At 38.5% G+C, this 25,666-nt stretch overlaps 1 protein-coding gene across 4 annotated transcripts; it reads right to left on the reverse strand.

Annotated features, from left to right (window-relative positions):
* Positions 1-10,311: 10,311 nt before the first annotated feature.
* On the reverse strand, positions 10,312-24,695 carry glra2 (glycine receptor, alpha 2). 4 transcript variants are annotated; one of them, XM_035408337.1, is made up of 9 exons: positions 24,620-24,695; positions 21,860-21,996; positions 16,909-16,976; positions 15,441-15,664; positions 14,644-14,726; positions 13,736-13,873; positions 13,358-13,572; positions 12,526-12,675; positions 10,312-11,205 (listed from the first exon to the last, which is right to left on the reverse strand). In XM_035408337.1, exons 2-9 carry the CDS (start codon positions 21,936-21,938, stop codon positions 10,921-10,923), a joined length of 1,242 nt encoding a protein of 413 aa, XP_035264228.1. In that variant the 5' UTR covers positions 21,939-21,996; positions 24,620-24,695; the 3' UTR covers positions 10,312-10,920. The 4 variants fall into 4 exon arrangements, with proteins under 4 accessions (XP_035264228.1, XP_035264227.1, XP_035264229.1 ...); XM_035408336.1 differs by lacking the exon at positions 24,620-24,695 and adding an exon at positions 23,815-24,557; XM_035408338.1 differs by lacking the exon at positions 24,620-24,695 and adding an exon at positions 23,024-23,112.
* Positions 24,696-25,666: the final 971 nt, after the last annotated feature.

Below are 25,666 nucleotides of genomic sequence, written 5' to 3' on the forward strand. Positions count from 1 at the left end.
TTTTATAAAGCAGATACATTGTCAGAATATAAATTCCAGAATCCCATCAACAGAAACTGTATGGATATTTTTCCTTAGGGATTAACTTGAGTAAGAAAAAATGTATTCAAGTTAACTCCTGACCCAGACAGAGCACTGAAGCCCATGTTAAAGAGGCTATTTGTGCCACTCTAAATCAATTTGTTTTAAACAGGAACACGCATTATGTTAAATTTCCCTGTGAAAATGCGGTTTTACATCAAAGCCATGTAATTTCACACTGTGAAAACTTACCAAGGGCTCTGTATCTGATTCTCCAACTTGCAGCACCCCCTTTAAACTTTAGAACCCAGCCATGGGGAATTACTGTAATTCTATAATTCTGCATCAGTAAAGGTTTAACATATTTTACACTCTTACTTCTTCAAAGTTCTCAGTACTGCTAAAAGAGATTAAGATTCCTGTCTGGTGTTTCCAATCCCGAAGCCACTGGGAATATTTCCTGTTTAGCGACACTATAAGGCAATGGCTATGAAATCAGATTATTATTATTATTATTATTATTATTATTATATTTGCAGCTACACATGGTCTGGGCACTTCACAGAGAAAAACCTTTGGCACATTTGTTTGAGGAGCCTCACATTGCTATCGAATTTGTCCCCAGTGATTTCTACCTCTCTATAAAAATCAGAGATAGCAATATATAGATCTTCAAATATGAAAAACAAAATATGCAATTGTGATTTTCACAATGAATTTTTTTGCCATTTTTCATTAAAAAAAAAACTTAAAAGGCTACTTTTTTTATAAAGAAATTTATAAAGAAATTGACAGAATCACACAATATAATATAAAGCATGTTTGAAGCTTCATACCTGTATTGCACTACTATAGTTATTTCATGGCAGAAAGATAATCCACTGACCTTTTGTTAAGGGAGTGGTTTGTAGCATAGGCCCAAATGCATTTAGGTTTTGAGACAATGTTGCTCAACTTTGTAGGTAAGTTCACACACATTCCTGGCTATAATGTAAAGACCATGGAGTTGAGAGGTCTCATATAGATTTAAAAATATATGAAAACTACTCTGTATAGGTTTCAAATTCAGTATAGTGATATGCACGTGCACGTACAGGTACAGGCAATGTACATGCAATACAGCGGTGTCACCTGCTTAGATTAGCCACAAAGAGCAAACTATTTAATCTATGGTAATTTATGAATGTGTGTGCATGCATTTATATGTGCATGTGTGTGTGTATATGTGCTTGTGTGTGCATGTGTTTGAGTATGTATGTATGTGTGTGTGTGTGTGTGTTTGTGTGTGTAGGCAGAGGGGAACTGAGAGAGCTGGGAAGCCATGTGTGTGTCTGGCTCTTTGACATGTGCCACCAGGTCATGCAGACAGTTTGTGTCTGGAGTGGTCCCATGTGACTGTGGAAAACCAGGAAGTGCTCAATTTGCACTCTCAACCAATATTAGAGGAGTCGAGCGAAGCAGCTTCAAACTCGGCTCCTTGTCTCCTCCCGGTGAAGGATACATTGATGTTTGCTACCACAGACATCTTTTCACATTTATATGTGACATCGCCATGCTCACAGCCAGAGAAATTGAAAGATGTCTGTACAACATAACAACTAACGTTCAGTCAGGACAAATCACGTATTTAGATTAAATATATTAATGAATGTAATGTAATTATATGGTTTGCTGTTAAATGGATTTGTATTCGGTAGTCTATCAAACTGGGAGCAAAATACATCTCTCCTACCCACAGGATAAATATCAAACCCCGCCATGGAATCGGTCTTCTGTGGGTTTCTGGCTGTTTGGTACAACAGGAGATAAATTAAATAAATTGTTTTTTTTTATTACAACAAAATTATTCTGACTTCATTTACCAATGATACATCTGCAGTCTGCAGCTGGAGCTCACAACTTTATTAAAAGAGTAAACTAATGTATCGGGCTAATTACATAATTACCAGAAACGGTATGGAATCTTGAATCAGATCAGGCCTCGTTGTCCACGGCTGCTATAGACAAACATTTGAAGGCAGCCATTTGTCGATACCCATCCCCCCCCGTGAGCCCACAGTCAGGCATTGGAGCACAGAAAAACCCTTGACTACATGTGCATGGACATGGAAAGGCTAAGAGCTGCAGGGGTATCACTATGATCCCGCCTGCTCTGGCGCTTGAAGCAAACCAGATGAGAACTACAGCGACCATAAAGCCCAGGCTCTTACAAACCCCTGAGACTCAAGCCTCCAACAAGGTCAAGCATATTATTAGTGGGGTCCACAGAGAAAGCCCAAGGATAAACATCATGGTCTTGTTTGAAATATCGTTGTCAAACTTCATTTGAAGTTTGAGGAGAAGCACACTTTGAAATGAGGGAAAAGTAGCTCCTAGCCCAAGATACGAGATATGTCTTCCAATCAAAGTGATGCCACTTCCCAGCTGTGATCACGCCGCGTGAATTACAACCGAGCTACGAATATTTTCGAGGATTCTAAAATGAGGTATACATTTATCAAGAAAATTATAGCGGAAGACTTCTGATGTTACCATTGAAATGGGAAATAATACAACTACTCTATTGTTGTCTCTTAAAAAAAAAAAAGAATTGCATACACATAATTCATTGAAATGAATAGAATGAAACTCTATTTTTCTTATGTCACTCAGAAGGGAGTTACCCTTTGGATGCAGCCTGAGAGACATAGTAAATGCAAGGATTAAGCAGCTAAACTGAATTGACTTGCAGGATTTAAAAGTCTCTTCATGATTTCAATCATTCAGTACTTCACCTTGAACTGGAGACGAGCCACACAAATATAATGTGTAGCAGTTCCCTGAAACAAACCAGCATTTAAAATTTTGGGAATTTGCTTTTCCAACCCAAAAGTTTATATATTTAGACATATATTTAAGATGGACCTTTTTATTAGTGAGTATAGTGAGCAAAAAGCATTGAAAAACAGCAGTGTTCCAACAGTGAAAGGTTCTAATGGTCCCATAATAGGGTGGGCCATATAACTGCAATTGGAGAAGTAGTGATATGGCCAGTGGTTTCAAATGAGACTAGAATGAGATGAAGCACTTTCTTTGTCTGAAGGCGAAACAAGCAATGTAAATAGCCTGAAAAGGAATAATTTGGCCAGTAGTGGGGCTAAAATGTGTGGTTCCATCTTTCAGCTAAATTCTAGTTTTATTTTTTGATAGTTATTTTGGTTTTGCTCGGTATGCCAGCTCCTCTCTCACAGTGCTCGTCGCCTCTTGCCTTTCTCCAGCACTCATGTGCTTTGCCTGTGCACATTTTCTCTTTCTGTTTTCTCCCTTTGCTAAATAACTAACAAAAATAAACTACAACCAAAGCCCGACATTGCGCAAGACAGAAGGAATGATGACGGGGTGACCCCTATGTGGAAGCCATGGTAGCCCGTGCGTGACCTCCCCCTCCAAGCTGCCATAAGGTCAGTTACACTGTGAGTTACTGTAGTGGTGACATCAGTACACTTGCCCCAGTGTTCTTCTACATTCACCACAGTATCTAATGGGGACCTACAGTACGTTTCAGCTACATACACCTTTTCCTTTTATTGTATTCAAGTGTTAGATACATTCTTTAAACTCCAAATTCACTCTGTTGTTTGGCTACACAGAAAATGTCCATGCATTCTAATAACCTATCAGTCCGCAGGGTTCAAATGTACTGTATCAAAGTTAAATGTATTCATTGAGTTGATTTATGTTTTACTGCATACCTTTCCAGGAGAGAGAAGCAACTCCCAATATATTTAAAATGCACTTTTAAGGAAACAAAAACAGGAAACAACTTCATTTGGTTCTTATCTGGTGAAACATTTCACTGGAATGGAGGAATCAATTTTACAAAGTATAGCTGTCCCTCACAAGATATGCTTGCTTATGAATCACATACATCACGCCATGCAGGCAGCCCAGAAGTGTCCCAAAAGTTTCTATGGCTCCTGCACAATCCCATAAATCATGTAGAATCTCCCAGAAAATTCTTCACCGTTATAGAATATAGAACATTATGAAATCTATTGAATGATTTGCTGATTTGCACTGTACTATGTCACATGTTGTCTCCCTGAAATGCAACCCTATGTCTCCCGGAAATCAATTTTGTCAGGTTGTATCATGGGTCAAAGTGCTGATGCTTCAGAGAATAAGACCGCATGCATTGTAATGTCTCTTGTTGATTTCTCATTTTTCGCACGTCAGTGCGTTACCTTTGTCAGCAACCTATTTACTTTGTGTGCAGTCCTAATAAATTGTAATCATTCAAGTGTGAGCGCTGTTGATCTCAACTCACCATCTGTCTGATTTCACCACTGCTGTTCCCCTGCAAGTAAAATATCCATGGGGAAAGTTAATTAGAAAAAATAAATAAATAGGCTAAATAATTAAGTGGGTGAGAGAGCTGGGCTCTGTCTAGATGAGTTCCTCCTCTTTCATGTTCTTTTTTTGTGTGTCATATGAGCTCATGCGATGCATAACCAGAATTCCAACTAAAATACACTCGGAGTGCTGATGCTGTTAAAAAAAAGTCTTTTTAGTTATTCCAGCAGCTGTGCTAAACAGCAGGGTGCTACTGCGATCAAGGTGAAACTGTCAATGCGCTAATTTAAGCAGTGAATAACATCAGTGCGTTTACGTCAATAGGTTTGTGGGGGGCAATCGCTTGCGAACGAGCTTGCAGGCTTTTCGTATGTCTTGAGCATAAATCTACAGATCGTGCAGAGCTGTACTTTAGCAGGACCAATGCAGGTGACTTATCACGCTGCCCTGCTTGCCCATCTGCGATGTACTTCTGAACTAGACAGGTTTTTGGCTTCGCTGGAGCCAGTCGTACCAGACACCGAGTGAAATTGCATGATGACAGTGTTCCTGCCCGATTGCTATGGCAACAGACACTTGAATAGGCACGGAGCTCCTTGTCTGGTGCATGTGCCTGGCGTAATCCAGGTGGCTCGTTCACCCTTGGATCCCCCCATCTTGATTTTTACTGCTGGGGCTGGACCAGAAGGACAGAGCCAGAGAGAAACAGGAATAGCACCATAGAAACCAAGGGATTCAGTATTAAAACAGAAACTCTGGCGACTGGTCCAAAAAAGACCCAGGCAACTGCTTCTGTTGCCCCAAGCCTTAAACCATTTTTTAAAATGAAATATTTACCAAGACACTCAGTAATTCCAGCAGTAACAGCAGCAGCCTGTTTTCCTGCAGGAGAGAGTCCCCAGTGAGTGGCTGTAAGTGATGTGTGTTTTCCACATCAGTTGAGAGAGTGAGTTTATCGGTCCTGACGCAGTCAGTTTCCCCCCGCAGCCAGCCAGACCCGCAGCGGGGTATTCTGCTTCTGACCCACCCCACACTCCCTTCACGCATTCGCACCTCTGCAGCCAGTGGCCTCGCCCTGCTCAGCTGGTGACAGTGACCACCATCACTGAACCGATCCAACTTTGGGGCTCTGCCTGTCTTAAATATCTCTTATTACAACTGCCTACCATCATTTATATATTAAACAGCTGCTGCTCTTTGGAGAATTGTAAGTAAGGTTACCCAGTGCCATCCCATCTTCCTTGACATGTGCTCTAATGGAAATTATGTCACACTACATGACACCTGGAAAAAGTAGTTAAAAGGGGCCATTAAAACCAAGACTTCTCTAAGGTGAGAGCTGACATTGTGTCTGTAGATTCATTTAGGTTCATTTATTTGAATATCTTTAATAATCAGCACAGTGATAGGGTTGCATTTCTGTGGAGAAGACATTTGTAGAGACATTTGTAGAGATGAGACTTATTCCAAATTTGGCTTCTAGGATACACCCTATTCGACTGCTGGAATCCATACAGAGAGCTGTAGTTGCTCCAGACCTTTTCCTGTCCAATCAGAACAGCCAGCTGCCAGGATGCTGTCAGTATGGTAGGAGGGCTGGAAAGCACTGAAGGTAATGGTCATTTATATAGAGAAATGTTTTGTGATCTTCAGTGGAAGTGACAAGATTTCAGTATGACCTAGTGCCATTAATGTCTCCATTAATATTATTCATACATGCATGTGAAAAGGCACCATTACCAACATGAACATGCTTGCACTGCAAAAAAAAAAGTGTATAGATTCTGAAATTCCTGAAATAAGCACTGAATGAAAAATATGAACATGTGCATGAAATTTTATAGTTTTGTTTTTGTAACTAAACAATTGTCATACTTCTACATTAATACCAAGACTTATATACAGGAAATTATATCATTAATCTATGACAATAGAAATAAATCTAATGTGTTTTTCTAATCTGAACACAGTTCTGCTTTTTATTGCATGTAAAAGCTTAAATCATATGGCAGAAATGACAGCATGACAAATCTAAATCCTAGCAGGTCAGGGTCCCATGGTAGGTCTTTAACGAGATTGAATTGGTGGTTGATTGTGGCCTTATTTGGTGCACTATTTTTGAAGGGAAAAAATATTTAAGCGTCACTGTGAGAGCCATGGACAGAGTGATAAACTGATGTTGCTGCTACTCATTAATTTGAAGAAAGTCATCACCCATTGCCTAGTTTAAACTGTAATATGTCTGTAATAATTATTCACACAGAATGACATGATTTCTATGCATGCCAAGGTGGCCAGAAAAATCAGCATTCAAAAATTCTTCTCTCAGTATTTGAAGAAGCATGTTAAAATAATCAATTTTTATTTTCTATTTTGTGTTATCATAGTAAACTTGTTCACTATTAGCTATTGGTTAGCTTCCAAACATAATCAGATAGGTAAAAAGAGAACACATAATTAGAAACAATTTATCCAGCTATAACCTATTGTTAGTTACATGGATAATCCAAATCTGGCTCTAACATTATCATTATTACTGGTAAGCGCATAGGCTTGCTAGGATGTGCTAGAAAATGGAATGTGGACATACGGTTTTTAGTCATAGCTAGCTGTCTTCACTACCACCTTCACTACTGCATTTTCTGTACTTTCACTCAAGTATAAGTCAGCTGCATTTCATATGATGGAGTACGCACATATATTTCTATAAAATAGTTGAACAGTTCAAATATTTATTTTTAAAAGGATTATGTTTCATGGGTATGGAGGTATTAATGGAGATGTACTGACAGTTATTCTGTTAAAAATGGCAACCTTTATCAGAAGGCTGAGCCTACCCTTCTTCGGTGACAGAGCATAAGTAGCCACATCTTTGCCTCTTGCAATAACGGATCACAGTGCAGAAGAAAACAAGCCGTATACACGATAAAGTAACCAGAGGCTATTTGCAATAGGAGCCCTCCGTGAAGGTGACACTGACGAGGCTTAGCAGTGGTGGGCCCTGCTGTTTGCACTGATGGTGAGTGACACAGGGTCCCATGCACTGGCTGGCATCAGCGTCATGAGTCACAGCCCCGGCCACGTCCCCCCGGGCCAGTGACCCAGCCCAGAACATAAACCCTTGATTACCCCTTCTTCTTCCTCTACTCCTTAGCTACCTTCATTTTCTAGGACGTGGACTATTGTGACAGATACAAACAGCATCCCATGGCAAGTGCCTGAGGTTCTACTCCATATTCCTTGAAAACAATAATTAGCCAGATTCCACCTATAACCATGTTAGACAGCTGTAGATGTGTAACAGTGTTCATGTGCTGTGTTTGTTATAAGGTCAATGTTTGGTCATGGTGTTCTTGGTTCACATATTGTAAAGCTGCCATAAATTTGTCATAAGCAATAATACTGAATATCAGTATTAAATGATGTCTACAGAATAGGTATAGGGTTATACATTTGTCAAAGAAGGAATTATTTAGTGAAGGACAGTGAAGTCTGCAGAGCTTCTTGAGATGTTGCCTTTTATAAGAATGCTTAGTTATGGAAATGCTGCTATAAATTGTCTCCCCCAGCCTAGTAATATGGTAATGTGTGAATGATATTACGTGAAGTCATTATTGTATCTATGTTTGAACCTGCATTTATTTTTATAGCATTGCAATGCCCAATTTGACTGTTGAACACTCTTGTTAATGGGTGCTGACACTACATAAAAAATCTATGGTTACAGTAAAAATCAAACATAATTAGATGATTAGGGTATGGAAGATCAAGCTGTTAGAAAAGCACATAGGCCATTTAATGTTGTGTCTCTGCACAGCAAGTTTTCTTTTTGTGCTATAGTATTGAGGTGTTCAAAGACTTAACCACCAAGTAGAATGGACCTGAAGAAATAGAGAGCTGGTGACAGGATTGTTTTCAACTGTCATACAGCCATTGACAAAGATATCTCTTATATGGAACAAAGTGATCCCCATGACTGCAACAAGAGGATACCCAGTGTATCCAGACAGCCTCCGGGAGGACTAACAGACTTCATCCCCTAGCCTCATTAAACTGTCCTGGTGTTTCACATTTAGGCATCCCTTAAGCAGGTAAATGCTCCCTGCTGCGTTAGCCTCAGGGCCAGCTTTGAATCCCATTAACCTGCGTTAGCAGCACCACATCACCTTGCATTTGTGTCACTCCGTTAAGTGACCTGGCGCGATTCCTTGGTTCAGTAGTCACTGCGATGTATTGTGCAGTTAAAAGGAACGGGCAGTTTTTATTTATTTATTTTTTTAAGGCGAGCAGGACAGTCCACCCTCATGTTGTATTCTTTTTTCTCTAATCAGACTGGTAGAAAGCAAAGTGGGTAATCAATAAGGAAGTGTCTAATTAGACTGGTAGAAAGTGAAGTGGGCAACCGATAAGGAAATCTCTAATTGAACTGCGGTAGATAGCAAAGTGGGTAACCAATAAGGAAGCATAGAGAGTGCCAGTATGGTGATGAAATCCCCATGAGCATGCAGGGATTCCCACATGGCTCAAGAACTGGGTGCTCTACAGACCACACCATACATCTAACGTGGAACAGGCAGTTTAGAGGAAAATAGGGAAGCAAGTAGTAAATTGACAAACTAATATCACAATTTCATTTTGAAAGAATTGCTTCAGAATTTGGGCCCAGCACCTTGTTGTTTTTCTTATTCTGGTTCCTCTGCCACTTCTCTATCAGTAGCAGGCAGGTCGAGACTTCATTCAAATGTTCATCAATAAGATGCTTATTAGGTATTTGAAGGCATTCTTGAGTCAACTGAGTTCTCAAATTCGTAAAAAAATTTAAAAATCACCAATATAATGTACATATCTTGGTGCAAATCTTCCCCTGTCTATACCAAAATATGCAGTGTATATTATAACTACGCAAGCTTTGATAAAATGAAAGAAAATGTTTTATCAAAAAAAATGTTTACATCCTAACTGTTGTTCATGTGTAAGGCCTTGGGATTGTCATGTGACCAGAACATTCTAATTTTTGCTCCGAGAATTGTTCATTACTCCACACACCCCTGGTACTACCCTTGAGCTTCTGGTAGGCCAAACTGATGCCTCAAAATCAAACTGAACAATACCTTCCATCTTTCAAAACCATACAAACAAAAAACAATTCTTAACAGTAAATGCTGACCAGTATGTTAAAACTAGAGGTGAGACTTTTTATGATTAGGTTATTTGTTCTTGCACTTACTGGAGTATGCTGGAGTATTTTTTTTGAGTGCCTAAGCCAAGTAGATGTGATTATACCACCACAAGTGGGCAAATATACATAAAAGCCAATGTGAAACATATGTGCACACACACACGTGGAAGGTGACAATATGTTTTCTGATTCTGCCATCCAACTCCAAGGTACGTTTTAGTATACAAGCCTTCACACTAGCAAATAGTTTTGTTTAAACATCCTTTACCCCAGCATAACCATTAATAAATCAGGACAAATGGATACAATAAATTGATTTTTAAAAATATTTTATTTTTAAAAGGAACCCGCCATTTCAGCAGCCTCTGCCAAGACTACTAAAGATCTGTCCATCTTGAGTCCTAGATGCAGGTGCTCTTCTGCCCAATGGTCAATTGACTTACCAAAACTTGTTGTCAGCATGAGGTCTGTAACAACTTGAACTAACTTTGAATGAATAATAGAGCATTCTAAATAGAAACATCCTGCGTATGCATTTACGCCTGTTCTTTGCTCTTACCAGAAAACAAATTCAGATAAGAAAAAAAGATGAATAACTAAATGTTTGTGGAAACGTTCATAAGCACAGATAACAATCAAATTTGATTGTACGTCTGTTTTGTGAACGAGGCCCAATGCATTTACCAATGCGTGCTGCTTTAGTAACTGGCCCTGTAAAATAGCAGAATAATTTTATCAAGTCATTTTTATGTGACAACTGACCTTTTACCAGAAAACTCTTACTAAAACACTTTTATTTCAAGTTCCAATTAGATGCACACGTACATGTAATGACACAAATATGTACGTGGGAAAATAATTATTTCTAATGCTCGCTATCTAGTAAATAGAGCTGAGTGTCATAACAATACTCTTATATAAATGACACTATGCTGCCTTTCCATTTAAAATGGCCTACACACAAATACAGTAAACTGCACTGTGCATTAATCCATTAAAGAAATGCTTCTCAGCTTCAGCTATATCCAACAAATAGAACTGCAACATTGACTCAGAAAATTGGGTCCATTATTAACTACTGTACATTGAGTCCGGACTATAAACAGTGTGCTTTGTGACATCGACTCACACAAACTGCCTTAAGTATTAAAAGTAACAAATACACAATTTATTTTACACATAATCACAACAATTTTACACATATTTCTTTTATTCCTAAATTTAACATCTGTCTATTTCCTTGGAGCACATCACGCTATATTAGCGTCCCCTATCAGGGATTCTGAATTGCACATTATATTTTATTCACGAGGGACATGAGGAAGATTAAGGTGTACTGTACATATTGGCTTATATGGCTTTTGGCGAAGTCCCACCGGACAAGGCGGTCAGTCTTTGTGGATGTCTTCGTGCCAGATGATCTTATAGGTAATCCAGTAGAAGACGTTGAAGATGAGGAAAGCCAAGGGAAAGACCGCCCTGGATATGGTGTCGATCCTCTTCGCCCTGTCCACGTACTTCCTCTTCGGGGCGTCGTTTTCTCTGAGGGGCGGCGGTGTGTCGGGCGTGGCGTTCAGCGTAGCGGCCTTGCCCGCGGTCCCGTCCTTGACCGGGAGGCATGGGCTCATTTCGTAGGCCGGTAAATTTAAACGCCCTTCCCTCATATGTTCATCCTGGCAGTAAAGAATCGAACAAAGATGGGACACGAGCCTCAGCACAGGTACTTTCTGACATCATGAATGAAAAATAAGTTTTGTATGTAAATTAAGTATAGATGCTGCAGTGTACAGTACATGGGGCACACAGTTCAAATGCATGTGGTGGCAGTGCAGTACAATGGTTAGGGAACTGACTGTGTACCCTCAAGCAAGGTACTTCATCTGATCTGCTTCAAATCTCCATCTGTATAAATGGACATAAATAAGTAAGCTACGTTTAAGTGCCTCTGGATAAAAGTGTCGGTTAAGCGCACGGATGCAAATGAGTGTGACTTTCAATTCCTGCAGGAAGAAACAAGGCGTGTGAATCCATTATGTACCCATGTGTCCTCATAAAGGGTAGCCAGCAGCTAAACTCCTCCTCCCAGCTGTGTCTCAGGTGTAGCTGTGTCTGAGAGATGGACCGTGGCACCTCTTTATAGATAACGCCCACGGACAAATTCAGCTGCTTGGATGGAGTTCATTTTAGGCCTCCTTCCTCTAACCCACTTCGGAACCATATACAGGAGTAAACTGGCATTACCTGATGTACTGTTAGGCTGTCCTTTCTTTTTACAAAGTTGATATTTAGACCTTTTGAGATATTTAAGATTTAGCATTATTGGAAATGAAGGCATGCAGCAAACCAAATGTTTTGCAAATATTCGATACCAGTAGTGCCCGACAAAAGCATGGTAAAGGTAGAGTGAAATTTTTGATATATCATGACAGAATCTGGATTTGAGATCAAACTGAACATGAGACAAAAGTACAGACAATCAGCTTTTATTTCATGATATTTAATGGATGACTGACAGGTGTTAACTCCTGCTCAGGTTTTCCTTTTGCATAGATTTCTCACATCTTCAAACATCAGTGAGAGTCTAGTCTTGATTTTAGCCTTTGTTTTTATCTGTGGTGATTGCATTTGGAGTCAGAACTATACACCATCATCAAGACCTGAGAAATAACTATGTCTGGCAATGGTTACTGAGATGCTGGAGTCACCACGTCCGACACCAGCAATTACAGCATGATCAAAGTTGCTTAGATCACGCGTTATACCCATTCTAATGTTTGGAGGAACAGGCGATTTGCATTAATGTGTACCTAATCAAGTGGCCACTGACTTAATGTGTCTGAAATATATATATATATATGTATATATATATATATATATATGTATATATATATATATATATATATATATATATATATATGTTTAATCAAAAGAATAATCAACAAATGGTGATTTCAGGTGTTGACAGAACAGCGCAGATTCCTGAAAATTCTAACCTTCTCTTGTCGTTTTTGTCTTCGTCTCAACCGGAGGAACTCCTTCTGTTGCCTGGAGACAAAATTAACTCCAGCGTATTCCAGTAGAGCAGCAAACACAAACAGAAGACACACGGCCATCCAGATGTCAATAGCCTTCACATAGGACACCTGTCAATCACAACACAACCAGTCAGCTCTCGCCTCACACTGGATAATACACATACATTTTCCCCACTGCTGTATGTAATGCTCATAAAGGTGTAACCGATTTCTATTTTTGGAACGTGTGGACTGACAAGAGCATCATAACCACTCACATCAAACGTAACACATTGCTGGAGTGTAAAGAGGTCAACATTTTGACACTTGTGGAAACTTAACACTTATTGTACACATCAGTATCACCTGTCATCGCAGCCTGCCTTATCAGTAAGTACATGCCTGACAAGTATGGATGCATGCTGTAATCTGTAGTGTTTTAAAACCTTGTGTTGTCACCTTTGCTAAAAGAAGTTATACGTTATAAAATTTACATCAATATGTGTGTGATAAATGTCCTGTCAGTGCTGCAATGAACAAAATGCCAAATCTGAAAAGTGAAACATTTTGGAGATTTACCCATAACGTTAATTGGACCATTAGCCCTGCTGAGCAGAATATAATAACAGCACAAGTCAGTAGGCATGGACGGCCCAAGGTGCTTAAGATTATTAACATGCTAAGGCTATTGGCTCCTTTGATGTGCCAGGTTACTTATCCAATAGGAAGCAGAACGTGTTGTGCTGGACAGTTTGTGAGATTAGTGTTTCTCAGGTGTTAAGTCAGCATTCGCCTGAACACCTGGACTAACCTTTGGCAGCGAGGCTCGGGAGCCAGAGCTCTGGGTCGTCATGGTGAGCACCGTGGTGATCCCCAGGGCCACTCTGGCGGGCGCGGCGTCCATGTTGATCCAGAAGGACACCCAGGACAGGATGACGATGAGCAGGCTGGGGATGTACATCTGGATCAGGTAGTATCCCATCTGCCTCTCCAGGTGGAACTTCACCTCGATGCAGGTGAACTTACCTGGGAGCAAAAGCAGGGCAAGATACACGGCATCAAATATAAAAAGGATTCTGTAATGGAGAAGCATTGTTTGTTTTCTTTTGCTTATCGCATATCACTCTTATGGTCATCTCATTGATTAATGCACCGCAAATATCTGTATTGCTTTACTGTGCCCTCTTACCTGTGTTGTAGTGTTTGGTACAGTAGCCCAAATCCTTTTCATCTCTCATAATAAACTGAGGAAGGGTCAATCCTTCGGACACCTGCACTGGACCCTTGTCAAGCCACTTGAAGATGAGATCGTTCATTGTGTAGCCGACTGGAGGAAACAAATGGATTCAAGGAGGATGTTGGCATAGTGTTCTAATCTCCAGTCGTATGTAGCAAAAATTATTCTAAATGCTTATAGAATCATATTGGAAAATAGTCATTCATGTATTAGGTATTCATTAGTTTTCTGGATAATAACCATAACTTAAGTGTATGTCACAACTGAGTAAAAATTGAGAAACAGTGCAGTCATATAATTTGCTTGCACTGAATACTTATAAGAAACACTTTTTTCATTATTATTAGGTAGAAAGAACACCATTTTTGCTTCTTTCATGTTTCAGTTCAGTGAACTTTGTGAAACCAACAGGTTGAAATAAATAGTATAGACACACATCACATCACATTTACATCAAAATATCTGACCTTTTCTAAATATTGGCAGTTGAACGATGGTAAAAAAAAAAAAAAAAAACATTATCTGCAAACCTGTTACATCAATTTAATTTAGTGATAACCAGATGGTTGAATTAATTATGTATGCTTGCTGCAGTGATGAAATATTCTGCAACTCTACATCCACTCTGTATCAATTGCAGACTGAGACATTTGTGTAATGTAGAAACTGCAGCCAATTTTGTTTTGGATGCTGATTTTTCATGGAAAATTCACTGACACCCATTACTGACATTTATGTTGCCCTTTGGTAGTTTTCAACTCAATGTACAATAATACAACATGTCACTTCTTTCTAAATGCTACACATGGTTCACCTCATTAAAATGGCATTTAGCAGCAGTGAAATGAGCAAGAACTCACAGCTCTCCAACTGCATGGTACAGGTCTGCACATCCATGGGGAAGTTCTTTAGATCCATGGGACAGGACAGAATGAGTGTCAGCCTTAGAAAAGAGAAGCATTTCAACATATTGACATTTGATTGCACTATTTATATCTGTAAATGACACAGCGGTAAATACGCTACATGGCCAAAAGCATGTGGACACCTGACATCCAAAATCTCTTCCAAAATTATGCGCATCTTTGGCATCAGGTATTAATCAGTTTCAAGTGTCATATTCCTGTTCCTAAAGCATCATAATAACCTGACTGCATGTTTAAATCCTGCACAATCATTTATTTTTGCTTTTTTGTTGCAAAAAACTTGAAAAGTCGACTGAAAATTGCAGTTATGGAGGACGGCTACATTTTCCCATCATCCACTGTTGCTACACACCAGGCCAATACAAAGCCTACCTCCCTACATGTTTACACATACTGTTTCAACAGAAACCAGGCAAATTATGTGACTAACCATTCAGTAAAGTAGTGTAGCATGCAGAGTGATGTAAAAAAAGAAACACTGCAAAAATCTTCAAGCTTGGTTAATTGAGCTTGATCAATTATGAGTCAGAGCTGCATACTGAACATCTATGATTGGTGAAATTTAGGAGTAAGCCAGACATGTTGTACACAGCAGTTTGGAAAATTAAGCTGGGAAATGAATTGGTAAAAAAATAAATAAAACAAGCACGCTTCATGAATCCAGATGCCCACTCGAAAGCTAATCCCTCACAACTAACACAAGAAGCTGATGACTCAGAATGGTGAATAACCTGATGCTGTACAGCACGTTCCCATCCTTAAAGATCCTCAGCAGCTTGTTGTCCGTGGTGACATCATGGAAGTTGGCTCCCTTCTCGTTGGCAAAGAAGAGGTCGGGCTTCCAAATAGAGTCCAACATGGAGGGGTCCAGGTCCAGCGAGTCATCTGGGTACTCGCTGTACGCCAGACGCGGATCGTTCCACTTCTGCCGCAGAAAGATGTTTACCCTGTAGTCCTAAGGAAGCAGCAAGATTTGGGAGTGAGGCTACATGATCTCTTCAGATTTATTCAATTGAGCACTATTATCTGAAAGCAAACAGTTGCCACATTCCACACTGGCCAGCTGACACTCAAAATTGCACATCAAGGTAGAAATGAAAAAATATTGCAAGATGATACTGTATCTACTGTAGCTAGCTGGCTAAGTGGGCAATTCAAAATGAAATGTAATTATGCTCTTTCCCTTCTCTCATAGAATGACCAAGTCATAACTTGGCCACAGAATGAATCCACCTTAGCAATATTTACCTCCTCTGAATTCATGGTAGGTCACAGATAGGCTACACATGCTCACGTAAACCTGTACAATTTTTAAAAATGTAAATGTTTTTTGGGTTTTGTTCTTTACATGAAAGCTGTGTGATACTACGGTAAAAAGTTTTTAATGTTTAAAATAATTTGGGTATGTGTTCTATTCTTATACCTGTTAACAGTACTATGACTTTCCAATTAGCATACTTAATTGTGAAAATGAACACTACATTTTTAGAACATTCAGATGGGTCTGTCCTGACCAATTTGCTAAACCTCTGGATGTGTTTCATTTTGATGGATTTCAATAAAGCGACCAGACTTGTTATGTTCTGGCTTCCTGAGATGCAAGCTTCTCACAAACGTTGCATTAATCAACACGTTTTGTTCTGAGAGGTGTCAAAAGCAGTAACGGGTGAGTTCCTGTCTGGCATTCGGAGTGTGAATTAATCACATAAACCTGAGTTTAATTCATTTACGAGAAGTTTGGGACAGGAGTGCAGACGACATTATGATTTTGCCCTATGGAACATCTGACACTAACTTAACCTCATATCCCCTGGAAGTGTTGACACATTTGAAAGGCAAGAGAGATTGACGTGTTAGACTGGGTAATGGAGCGAGGCTGAAGGGTGGGACAGAGCGGTCGGCGCGATGTTCCCATCAATGATAGAAGTCAAGTGTTGCTGGGATTGTTACAGGTTGGTAGTGAAAATGAAAAGGCGACTCTTTGAGGTTGTATAGACATGACAATTAGGCACTCTAAACAAGTACAGCTGTAGTGTCTACATTCCTGGATAAAAAGGATGATTTTTTTTTTAATCAAGAGAAACTCCCTGACTTTCATAAGTGTTGCTGATGCCATTATCAGATAGTCCTGTAGGCCAAATGATAAATAACACATTTTCTACCACACATGAAGTAAAACTAAGATGGGTTGACACTTACCATAGTTGTCTCTGTGACTGAGCCAAAGCTGTTGATAAAAATATTGCAAGTAACGTTTACAGGAGGACCTGTGGAATGCAATGAGAATGTGATGATGCATGTTGAAAAGTAAAACACGATCAAATAATTTACTGCAAAAAAAATGACTCATAATATGTAAATTTATGTAAAAGCTGTTCTTATTTATCCCACTGCTGGAGATATTAATATATCAGAAATTAACCATATATTTGATTGAGCTACTGTTGATCGTAGCGTTATATCAGAATTCTATGACACTATGCAAAATAATAATTATGATTAGCCATGGTAATAATGAACCTCATTAAGCATGCAACATATTTTCCATTTGATTCACAACAAGCAAATCAACAAATAAAGTTTAAACATTCGATTCCTTTTGCATCTATTCAAAGCATAACAGTGAAGCCTTTCATTTCAATACATTAATCTAACATGCCTCTTGTTCTTCTTCCAATGGATTGGCTGTATCACATACAATTGACAAAATAACTAAATACGACAGAATAAATAACATTTAGATGAAGAAAATGAATGTAATCATTTTAATCTTTGTAATGGAGACATGGGATATCAACTAAAATATAATGACAGCTAGGAAAAGGGAAAATGTGGAGACACCAGTACAGTGGTAAATACTAGTATTGTTCTCATATACACACATGCCCCATTTGTGTAGCACTGGGGCGTTACAGTGAGAGCTGATGCACAATATTCAGTTTGTAATTAAACAGTTTTGTAGTGTACATTCAGGTTTGCTTAGTGGATCTCTTTATGCCAGGTGTTTTAAATTGTTTAGTGTTTATCTCTGACACCCTGGGAATAATTTAAGTAGCCATTTTCAATTCCCTCACCACATGGTACAAAAACAATGCCCCACTTCAATTTTAAAGCGATTAAACTGTCCCTACAGGAGTAGCTGGCAGCCTCTGAACAAACACACCCACACATACACAAATACATAATAACCCACCAGATTTGCACACATGCAGACACTCACACGCACACACAATAAATGGACAGTACTGTTTACTAAACTCGAAATTACACTGGAGTATAGCATTTTAAAATTGAACATAATGGCTGAGTTCATCATCAATGTTTAATGTGACTAAAGCTCTATTTGTCACTGGTCTTATAATGTGGCTGCAGTTGATATTAGTGGGAGAAATACAACTCCATACAGAAAGATGTTCTGCCAACTATAAGTGATTCCCTCGAGCTGCCCTGCTAGCATCTGCTGTTCAAAATCATCAGCTGGAGGTTTGAGGTTTGGACACAAGCTTATAGAGTGGCTCAGACCTCTTCCCAATGACTCCACTGTTCATAAAAGCCAATATTGCATGTAAAACCAGTTAAAGCAAAATGGCTTGTGCTTTAACTGTCTTTAACCTGCTTTAATGAGAGTCCATAAGAATGTGCATGTTATCAGAGACAATTAGATACTGAGCATTTTATTGTGGATGAATATGATGAATATCTTCCCAGCACCTCTCGGCCTGCTCATAAAATCAATCTCTTGACCCATGTGATCTGTGTAGATTCACGGGAGAATCACTGGGTCAGTGATACCTGAGAGCCCAGACAGAAGCCAAAACCGGTGGAAAATAAATAACAAGCGAAAGAAAATTGGCTACCTTGAATTAATACTGAACATTTTTTTTCCCAGCATGTATTAATTTACTGCGTAGCACGTATGCAGCAATGTTGACAATGTAAGGAAAACCAGCATTGCGTTACAGTAATAGGGCTACAAAAGCGGTGGCCCTGCTACTATAATGTAATGCTGGTATTTCTTACATTGTCAACATTGTTGCATACGTGCTGTGCAGTAAATGGATACATGGTGGGCAATAACATGTTCAGTATTAATTCAAGTTACTTTGAGTCCAACTGGGAATAAATGTACTGTGTCAGTACTTTAAAAAGTAAGAGTTTTCTTAATGGATGTCTTGCTGTGTGTGTACTTTTTAAATGATTATCAGTGTGTAATAGTAAAGTAGACATCATTACAGATGAGTAGGGCCACAAGTTTGTCTCTACCATGTGACCTGCTGGGATTTAAACTTGCATTTACATGGTTATCCTCCAGGGGTCCCCAGAGGCACTCCAACAGCACAGTCAAGTGACTAATCATACAAATGAGTTTCTAATTGACACATTTACACAAACAATTAGTTTAATATGGGGAGAGTCAGGAAGTAAAGTGAACATGGATGGAAGTTTAAATGCTGCAAAAAGCTTGTTTTTGAGTCAGTGGTCCTCAATCCTGGTCCTGGAGAGTCACAGGGTCTGCTGGCTTTCGTTGTTGCTCAGTACTTGAGTAGCACAGCGAATTATCAGTTAAAACAGTTGATTACAGTTCATTCAGATCACCTGGTTTCTTGGGTCTGAATTAGTCACTGATCTCAACAGACTCTGTGGCTTTCCAGGACCAGGACTGAGTATCACTGCAGTAAAAAGAAAAAATCCATGAGGTGAGGTTCCGTCCGGTTTATTCAGAACAAATTAAGTTAATAAGTTCAACAACCAGACTCGGAATTCTGTAGAGCCCAACTTAGGGAAATAATGTAGACAAGACAATGGTTTGGAAAAATGATATATATTTTATTGGCTATGATAATGAATATATGAATAAGCTCATTGGAAACAATAATTAGCATAATATGAAAATTAATATTATACAAATCTTAAGAGGAAATTCTGTGATGGCTAAACAGAGGTTAACAGTACTTCCATTTAAGGACGGCTCATTTGTGCTGCTAATCACAGCTAATCACACTGCTTCTAAAAGATCTAACATGCCCCTGTACAACATATAAAATACTGTAGCATGTCCACAGTAGGAAGTAATGACACAAAATTTAACGTGTGTGTCGCTTGTAAACATCGCTATCAATAGTCGTCTGTGCCTAATCAGTGTTAATTACTTTATCAACTTAGATTACTGAGGTGGTGCAAATTGGATAATTGTTTGAGAAGTGGCTGGCCAAAGAGGCTATCTCAATCTCCAGCTGGCGGAGGTCTGAAGAACCATACGAGAAAACAAGGGGAGACAACCTGGTGGCCCTACAGGTGAGCTAAGTTTTAGTTTGAAAGTGAAACCACGTGCAGTATATGTGCTAATCTGATTTGCATACATGTACTCTGGTAACGATAAATGGGCTTCCCATTGTCTTATTTAAGCATATGCTGAAGGCTAAAAGTATTGACAGGGTTGCTGTGACTTGTGTGGCTTATCAGTTGTCTGTTCTTAATTAGTATCCCTGCAAACTTATATGCAGACATTCTAATGGTGCATTAATAATGTCTGATCACAATGATAATGGATAATATACGGCCTTGCTTTGGCACCTCTGCAAGAATGAAAACATGTTTTACTCAAGGACTGACATGCTGACATACTTATATCCTTTGAGGATATAACATGCTAAATGTCTGCATTATTCTGCTATACTCTGATTTGTGTTAGAGTATACCAAAAAAATAGGCTGAAATGGGCTGTATCTGACTTTGTTCTAATTACCTGAGGTGGCAAATGGGATAATTGTTAATGTCACACTTACAACCATGCAAGAGGGAACCACATCCTTAATGCATACTATCAGTCTCAGGATATTAAAAAATAAATAAAACTTGATAAAAACAAGGACACACTGATCAACTTTACACAGGGAAATCCAGACCTGAACTTCTGGAAAGTGCCTGTATTAAGGATTCAAATGTTTCATACATCTGTCCTGCAGAGTTCCGACTCCTAGCCTGACTTCTCACTTTGTAATTACAATTTCAGGGACTAATAAAATGCATTAAACAATGACACAATTTCTGCTTTCTTACATTATTCCATAAGCACTCGTTACTGAATATATTATGAATATGTTAGGTGAAGTGCTGGCTGAGCAGCTCACCAATGGGAAACAAGCAAATCAAGGGAATTTCCTCATGATAAATCTTTTTGATTAATTATGTCAGACACATTTCTGCAAATATAATAATCAAACAAATTGAATAAATAATTTTTTTTAAATCATTGCACACCTCCAAGAAAAGCACTGAACAAATAAAGTGATACTGTAATAATAATAATCCTCCTGCTATTATTATTATTATTATTATTATTATGCGATCCCTTTCAGAAAAAAATTGAAAGCTCTGAAAACACTGGTTTATGGTGCTATTTACATAATTTCCTCTAAGACTATGCCAATAGAAAATACAGTATCTAAGTTTCTGCTTCCAGTACAGAAAAATTATGTTTTTTCTAATGAGATTGGTAAAGCAGGAACACTCAGATTGCATTTCAAGGCTCTTGAGCCTTTTAAATTACTCATCTTGAAGAGGACAGGAATCATTATCTTGATTTCTTTCATTGGATAGAATCACTGGAAAACCCTGATTAGGAGATTAATTCTCAGCCCCTCAAAAGATCTGGATTTGTTTCAACTGAGCAAAAAATTAAATGAGGTCTTGTAAAGAACAGAGAGCAATTATGGTCATTTGAAGTGTTACCACATATTTATACCCCTTTTTATAGCCAACATTCATGTTAGATTTGTTTAAAGCTGAAGTTGAAGCCTATTGAGCTGCAGATCTGCTAATGAGTAAGACAATTTTAGAATTAAGGTAAATGTGGAAAGTAAAAAAAACACAAGTGCATCTCAATATAATTGGAAGTTGTCTAAATAGTTAACCATAGTAAATTCCATCCATTAGATAGGTTCAGATATTTTGTAGTGGTACAATTATTTTTAGGGTTTAACCATTAAATGCCAAATAAATTTGAGTGAAATGACATTACTCAAATGAGTAAAATTACCTCCGTAGTGGAGCACTGCTATTAACTTTTACTGTCCAGTTAATAATTGTGGGTCAAATTGCATGCAGAGCAATCAAACATTTGGTAGTAGCATTCAAATGAAAGTTGTACCTTTGAAATTTGGCCTTATCCGTGCATCATAGCCTGATGTCCTGCCCATTAGTTTGTCCAAGAAATCGGAAGGAGACATTGTCTGGGAGGAGCCTCTTCCTGGAGTTCTGAAGTCTTGCTCCTTAGCACATACACATCTAAGAAACAGAAGAGAAATATAAGATCATATCACTGGTCAACCAGAATTATTCATGATGTTTAAGTCATATTTATTTTCACACAACTATTATATTTTCCTATTGAAATCCTACAATTTAAAATGAATAGCTAAAAGTACACTGTAAAGATGCATAAGTCCAAACTTGGCTATCGGTCCTGTTTTGCAACCATTTCATCATTAGGATTAGACGTCAGATGTCAACCTACGATATGAAAGACATGAGACTAGTTTCCTTTCAGCAGTTTCAAAGATTTTCTAACAGATCATATTCATGTACCGGTTTAGCCATGAAACAATGTAACTAATCTTGGGCTGTAAAGTTCAGCTTTGACACAAAGTAGCCACCTTTGAAGTGTAAAGGTCAGCAACTTTAGCATCTTTGTCTCACCCTCTGTGCATCCATGGGACAACTTCTTACCATAGAGATTGGCCATTGGTTCAAATTAAAACGTAATCTAGTTTCTTACAGGTGGTTAACTGCCTTTGCCCCAATCAGTATTCGCTGACCATCTTAGATTACCATACCAAAGTACAGTAGCCTACTGTCTCACCACTCTTTCATTGTACTCTTTTCCATCTTGGCCATTAACTGTTTTTCATATCCATATTCATATCTTTTTTTTGTTCACAGTTCAGTGCTCAGTGTATTTCGTTCACAGTGCAAGTCCAAACATAAGGCTCTTCAAGCTCATGATTTTCAAAAGCCTTTCATGGATCACTATAGAACATTTCCCTTCCAAACTAGACTCTAGACTTTGACAAAACAGCACTGGTGATTCCATATTCCACTGAATAAAGTAAATTTTGTTCTTATGAAATATCAATTTTAGCCAATTTCTTTTTTAAATCTACAAAACCAATACATGGCATTTCTTGATTTATTATTAGATTGCAATTATGTAAAGGTTCCCTTAAAATCAATTCAATGCATAATATCACTTTCATTTCTGACAACACATTAAATTCATCTGAATTGTTCTCATGCATGGATAATTAAATCTGACCCTCAAATTCAAATCCAGCGCTGCTTTTTTCTCTCAGGTAATTTGCAGGACAGTTAGTGCTACTGATGGTCCAGACATTCTTTATATCTGGCTCCCAGTTAAAAAAAAAAAAAAAAAAAAAAAGAGGGTGGCGATTTCAATAACAGCAGTAATTTCAATAACAGGGTTCTAGTGTGTAACCAAACTCAAATAGTATGAGTGCTACTGTTGCTACAATTTCCTTCTGTTTGTCAATTAAAGTGCCATCATCGTCATCATCATCATCAACGTCATCATCATCGTCATAATTACATTGATTCTGATGATATTATTTGTGGGTTGTCCCTGCTAAAGATCAAAGAGCACCAGAGATTACAGTATACATGCATTTGTTGTTATCATCACTGCTGTTGTTTAGCAACGTCTATGCCTTGTTGTAATGCCATAAACCAAACTTTCACTTCTCCAGAATTACTTTTTCAGGAAACTGTAATCACTTCAATTCTGTTTTCCAAAGAGCCATATCAACAATTAATGTAACAACACTATATCATTTACAGATACACACATTTGTTTGTACTTCTGAAGGCATAGTAAAAACAAATAATACAACAAAACGCATACACACGCGGATGACTTTACCGATAACTAATTTCCAATCACCAGGAGGTTGATTGTGTCAAAGGGCTCAAATCGCACATCATCTAAGAGTGAAACAACAAATGTACGTCCAGAAATGCGGTTTGAATTATATCCTTTCTACGTGATAGAGCACTGTACAAGACGGACATCATAGCAGGAGTTCCACATACCTGACACTGGTTTCTATGAAACACGCACATACGATTGTCAATAATTTTTCAAAGGGGCAAATCATTCCTCTTTATCTGTGTGGTCAGTTTTCTTCAGTTCTGATTTCGTCCATGGACGGATGTTGGTCAAGTGAAAAACACACGAGACAATATCGTTGAGCTTCTAACTAAAGCGCAATTAGACGTTTTCGTGGGAAGCAAATACGCGGGAGACATTCCAGTCCTTGGAATCATAGTCCTAATTCAGTTTGGTGGAACAGTGATACCCACGCACAGTATAATCAAGAGTGAAAAAACGTCCGCAAATATTACTTGTGAAACACTAAGCCATTACTTCCATAAAGAACCAGTAGTCTCTGACTGCACATGGAGAACATGAAAACATCATCAAAACGTAGAACTTGAATAAATTCCATTCGCTTTTGTCATCTCAAGGGACATATCGGAAAACTAATAGTCTATCTAAGGTGTGGAGTGCAGCGACTGACTAAACACGGCAACAAGCATGATCTGCGGTTGAAAAGAGGAACGCGCGGTCGCGCGCTCGTGGAATCGGACAGATTCCTTTTGCGTTAAGATCCTAGTTCCACCGTGCGCAAGCGCGCAAACAGCTAATGGACGTGAGTAGTCCCGAAATATCATAAATACGATAATTTCCGAATTCTCGGTTCTTTCTGCAAAGAATTATGTTCAACAAGTGAGCATTTTAACAACACGTAAGACCTGCAACCCCGTATTACTAATTGTACATTGATATCTGTCGACTGGACGTTTAATTTAGGTAGCCTAGTGCCCACGCACTTACAGTTATAGTAACGGTGTCAAATCCGTGTGCGTTTTTTAAAATAGAAATGTAGCTCTCACTATAGAAGTTCTATGTAGCTTCTCCGCGAAGTAATAGCAGAATTGCTCTTCAATAGTACACAAAAAGCTTGCCAGATGACTTCCGGAGTTAATTTATCTGATACTTCTACTTTAAATACTTCACAAGTTTGTTTCACTGAAGTGCAGCATATCACATGCAAATATGCGCCCACTTTAAACACGGGCCATGGTAGTTTTAATAAATAATTCGTAAATATGAATTGTTTTCTGTTGTGTTTTTCTATATTGATGTTGTCATAATTTTTCACAAACTAGAAACGTCATCAATATACATTTTTCAAGGAAATGACAAGGACAACTGTGTTTACGACTTTGTTGCAGGTTCAAATCTTAAATTCGGAAGAGCAGCTACGATACAAAAATAAAATACGAAAACTGAAATTGTTTCGCCAAATGCTTAGCTGTTTGGACGTGAGAGATATGACTTTCCGCAATCTCTGAACAAATAGCCGAACACACAACCCGAAACGGCAGGATAAGGCATACTGCAGTTCCAGGCAGAATTGAATTCAAAGGAAGAAAATGTGTGCTGCGTGCATCCAAGCAAATATGGTGAGATACAACATCCTCCTGCGCAGGAAGTGCATATTCATCAAGGTGTGAGGAATACAATTACACACAGGCTATGAAGCATAATTGCACAGCCGAAAGGCACACATCACCGTGGAGGAATTCTGACGTAGCTAATGGTGGAGGAATTTTGACTTTTTCCCCTCATCAAATACAAATTTCAGTACATGACAGACCAGTACTATACAAGCAATTTAATTATAAATGATAATAAATATAATAATAACAATAATTACTATACTAATATATTTATTCTGGATGTCCATCGAAGCGTGAAAGAGTGAGTCAATCTGCCTACAACCAATGGAACTACAGCATAGGAATATGCCTCTTCTCTGTTTTAATACGATTTGATTAACTGACATTTTCCAGTCGTATCTCAAACTTAAACAACTAT

The sequence above is a fragment of the Anguilla anguilla genome, chromosome 3 (assembly GCF_013347855.1).
Source record: "Anguilla anguilla isolate fAngAng1 chromosome 3, fAngAng1.pri, whole genome shotgun sequence".
NCBI lineage: Eukaryota > Metazoa > Chordata > Actinopteri > Anguilliformes > Anguillidae > Anguilla > Anguilla anguilla.

Bases quoted from the DNA above. Each gene is read 5' to 3' on its own strand.
- glra2 (XM_035408336.1), bottom strand. From the start codon at position 23,879: ATGATTTGCCCCTTTGAAAAATTATTGACAATCGTATGTGCGTGTTTC. The intron at 13,874-14,643 runs GTGAGTTCTTGC...TGTTTCCTCCAG, and splicing joins TACCATGCAGTTGGAGAGCT to TCGGCTACACAATGAACGAT. The intron at 12,676-13,357 runs GTTAGTCCAGGT...TGTGATTGACAG, and splicing joins CCCGAGCCTCGCTGCCAAAG to GTGTCCTATGTGAAGGCTAT.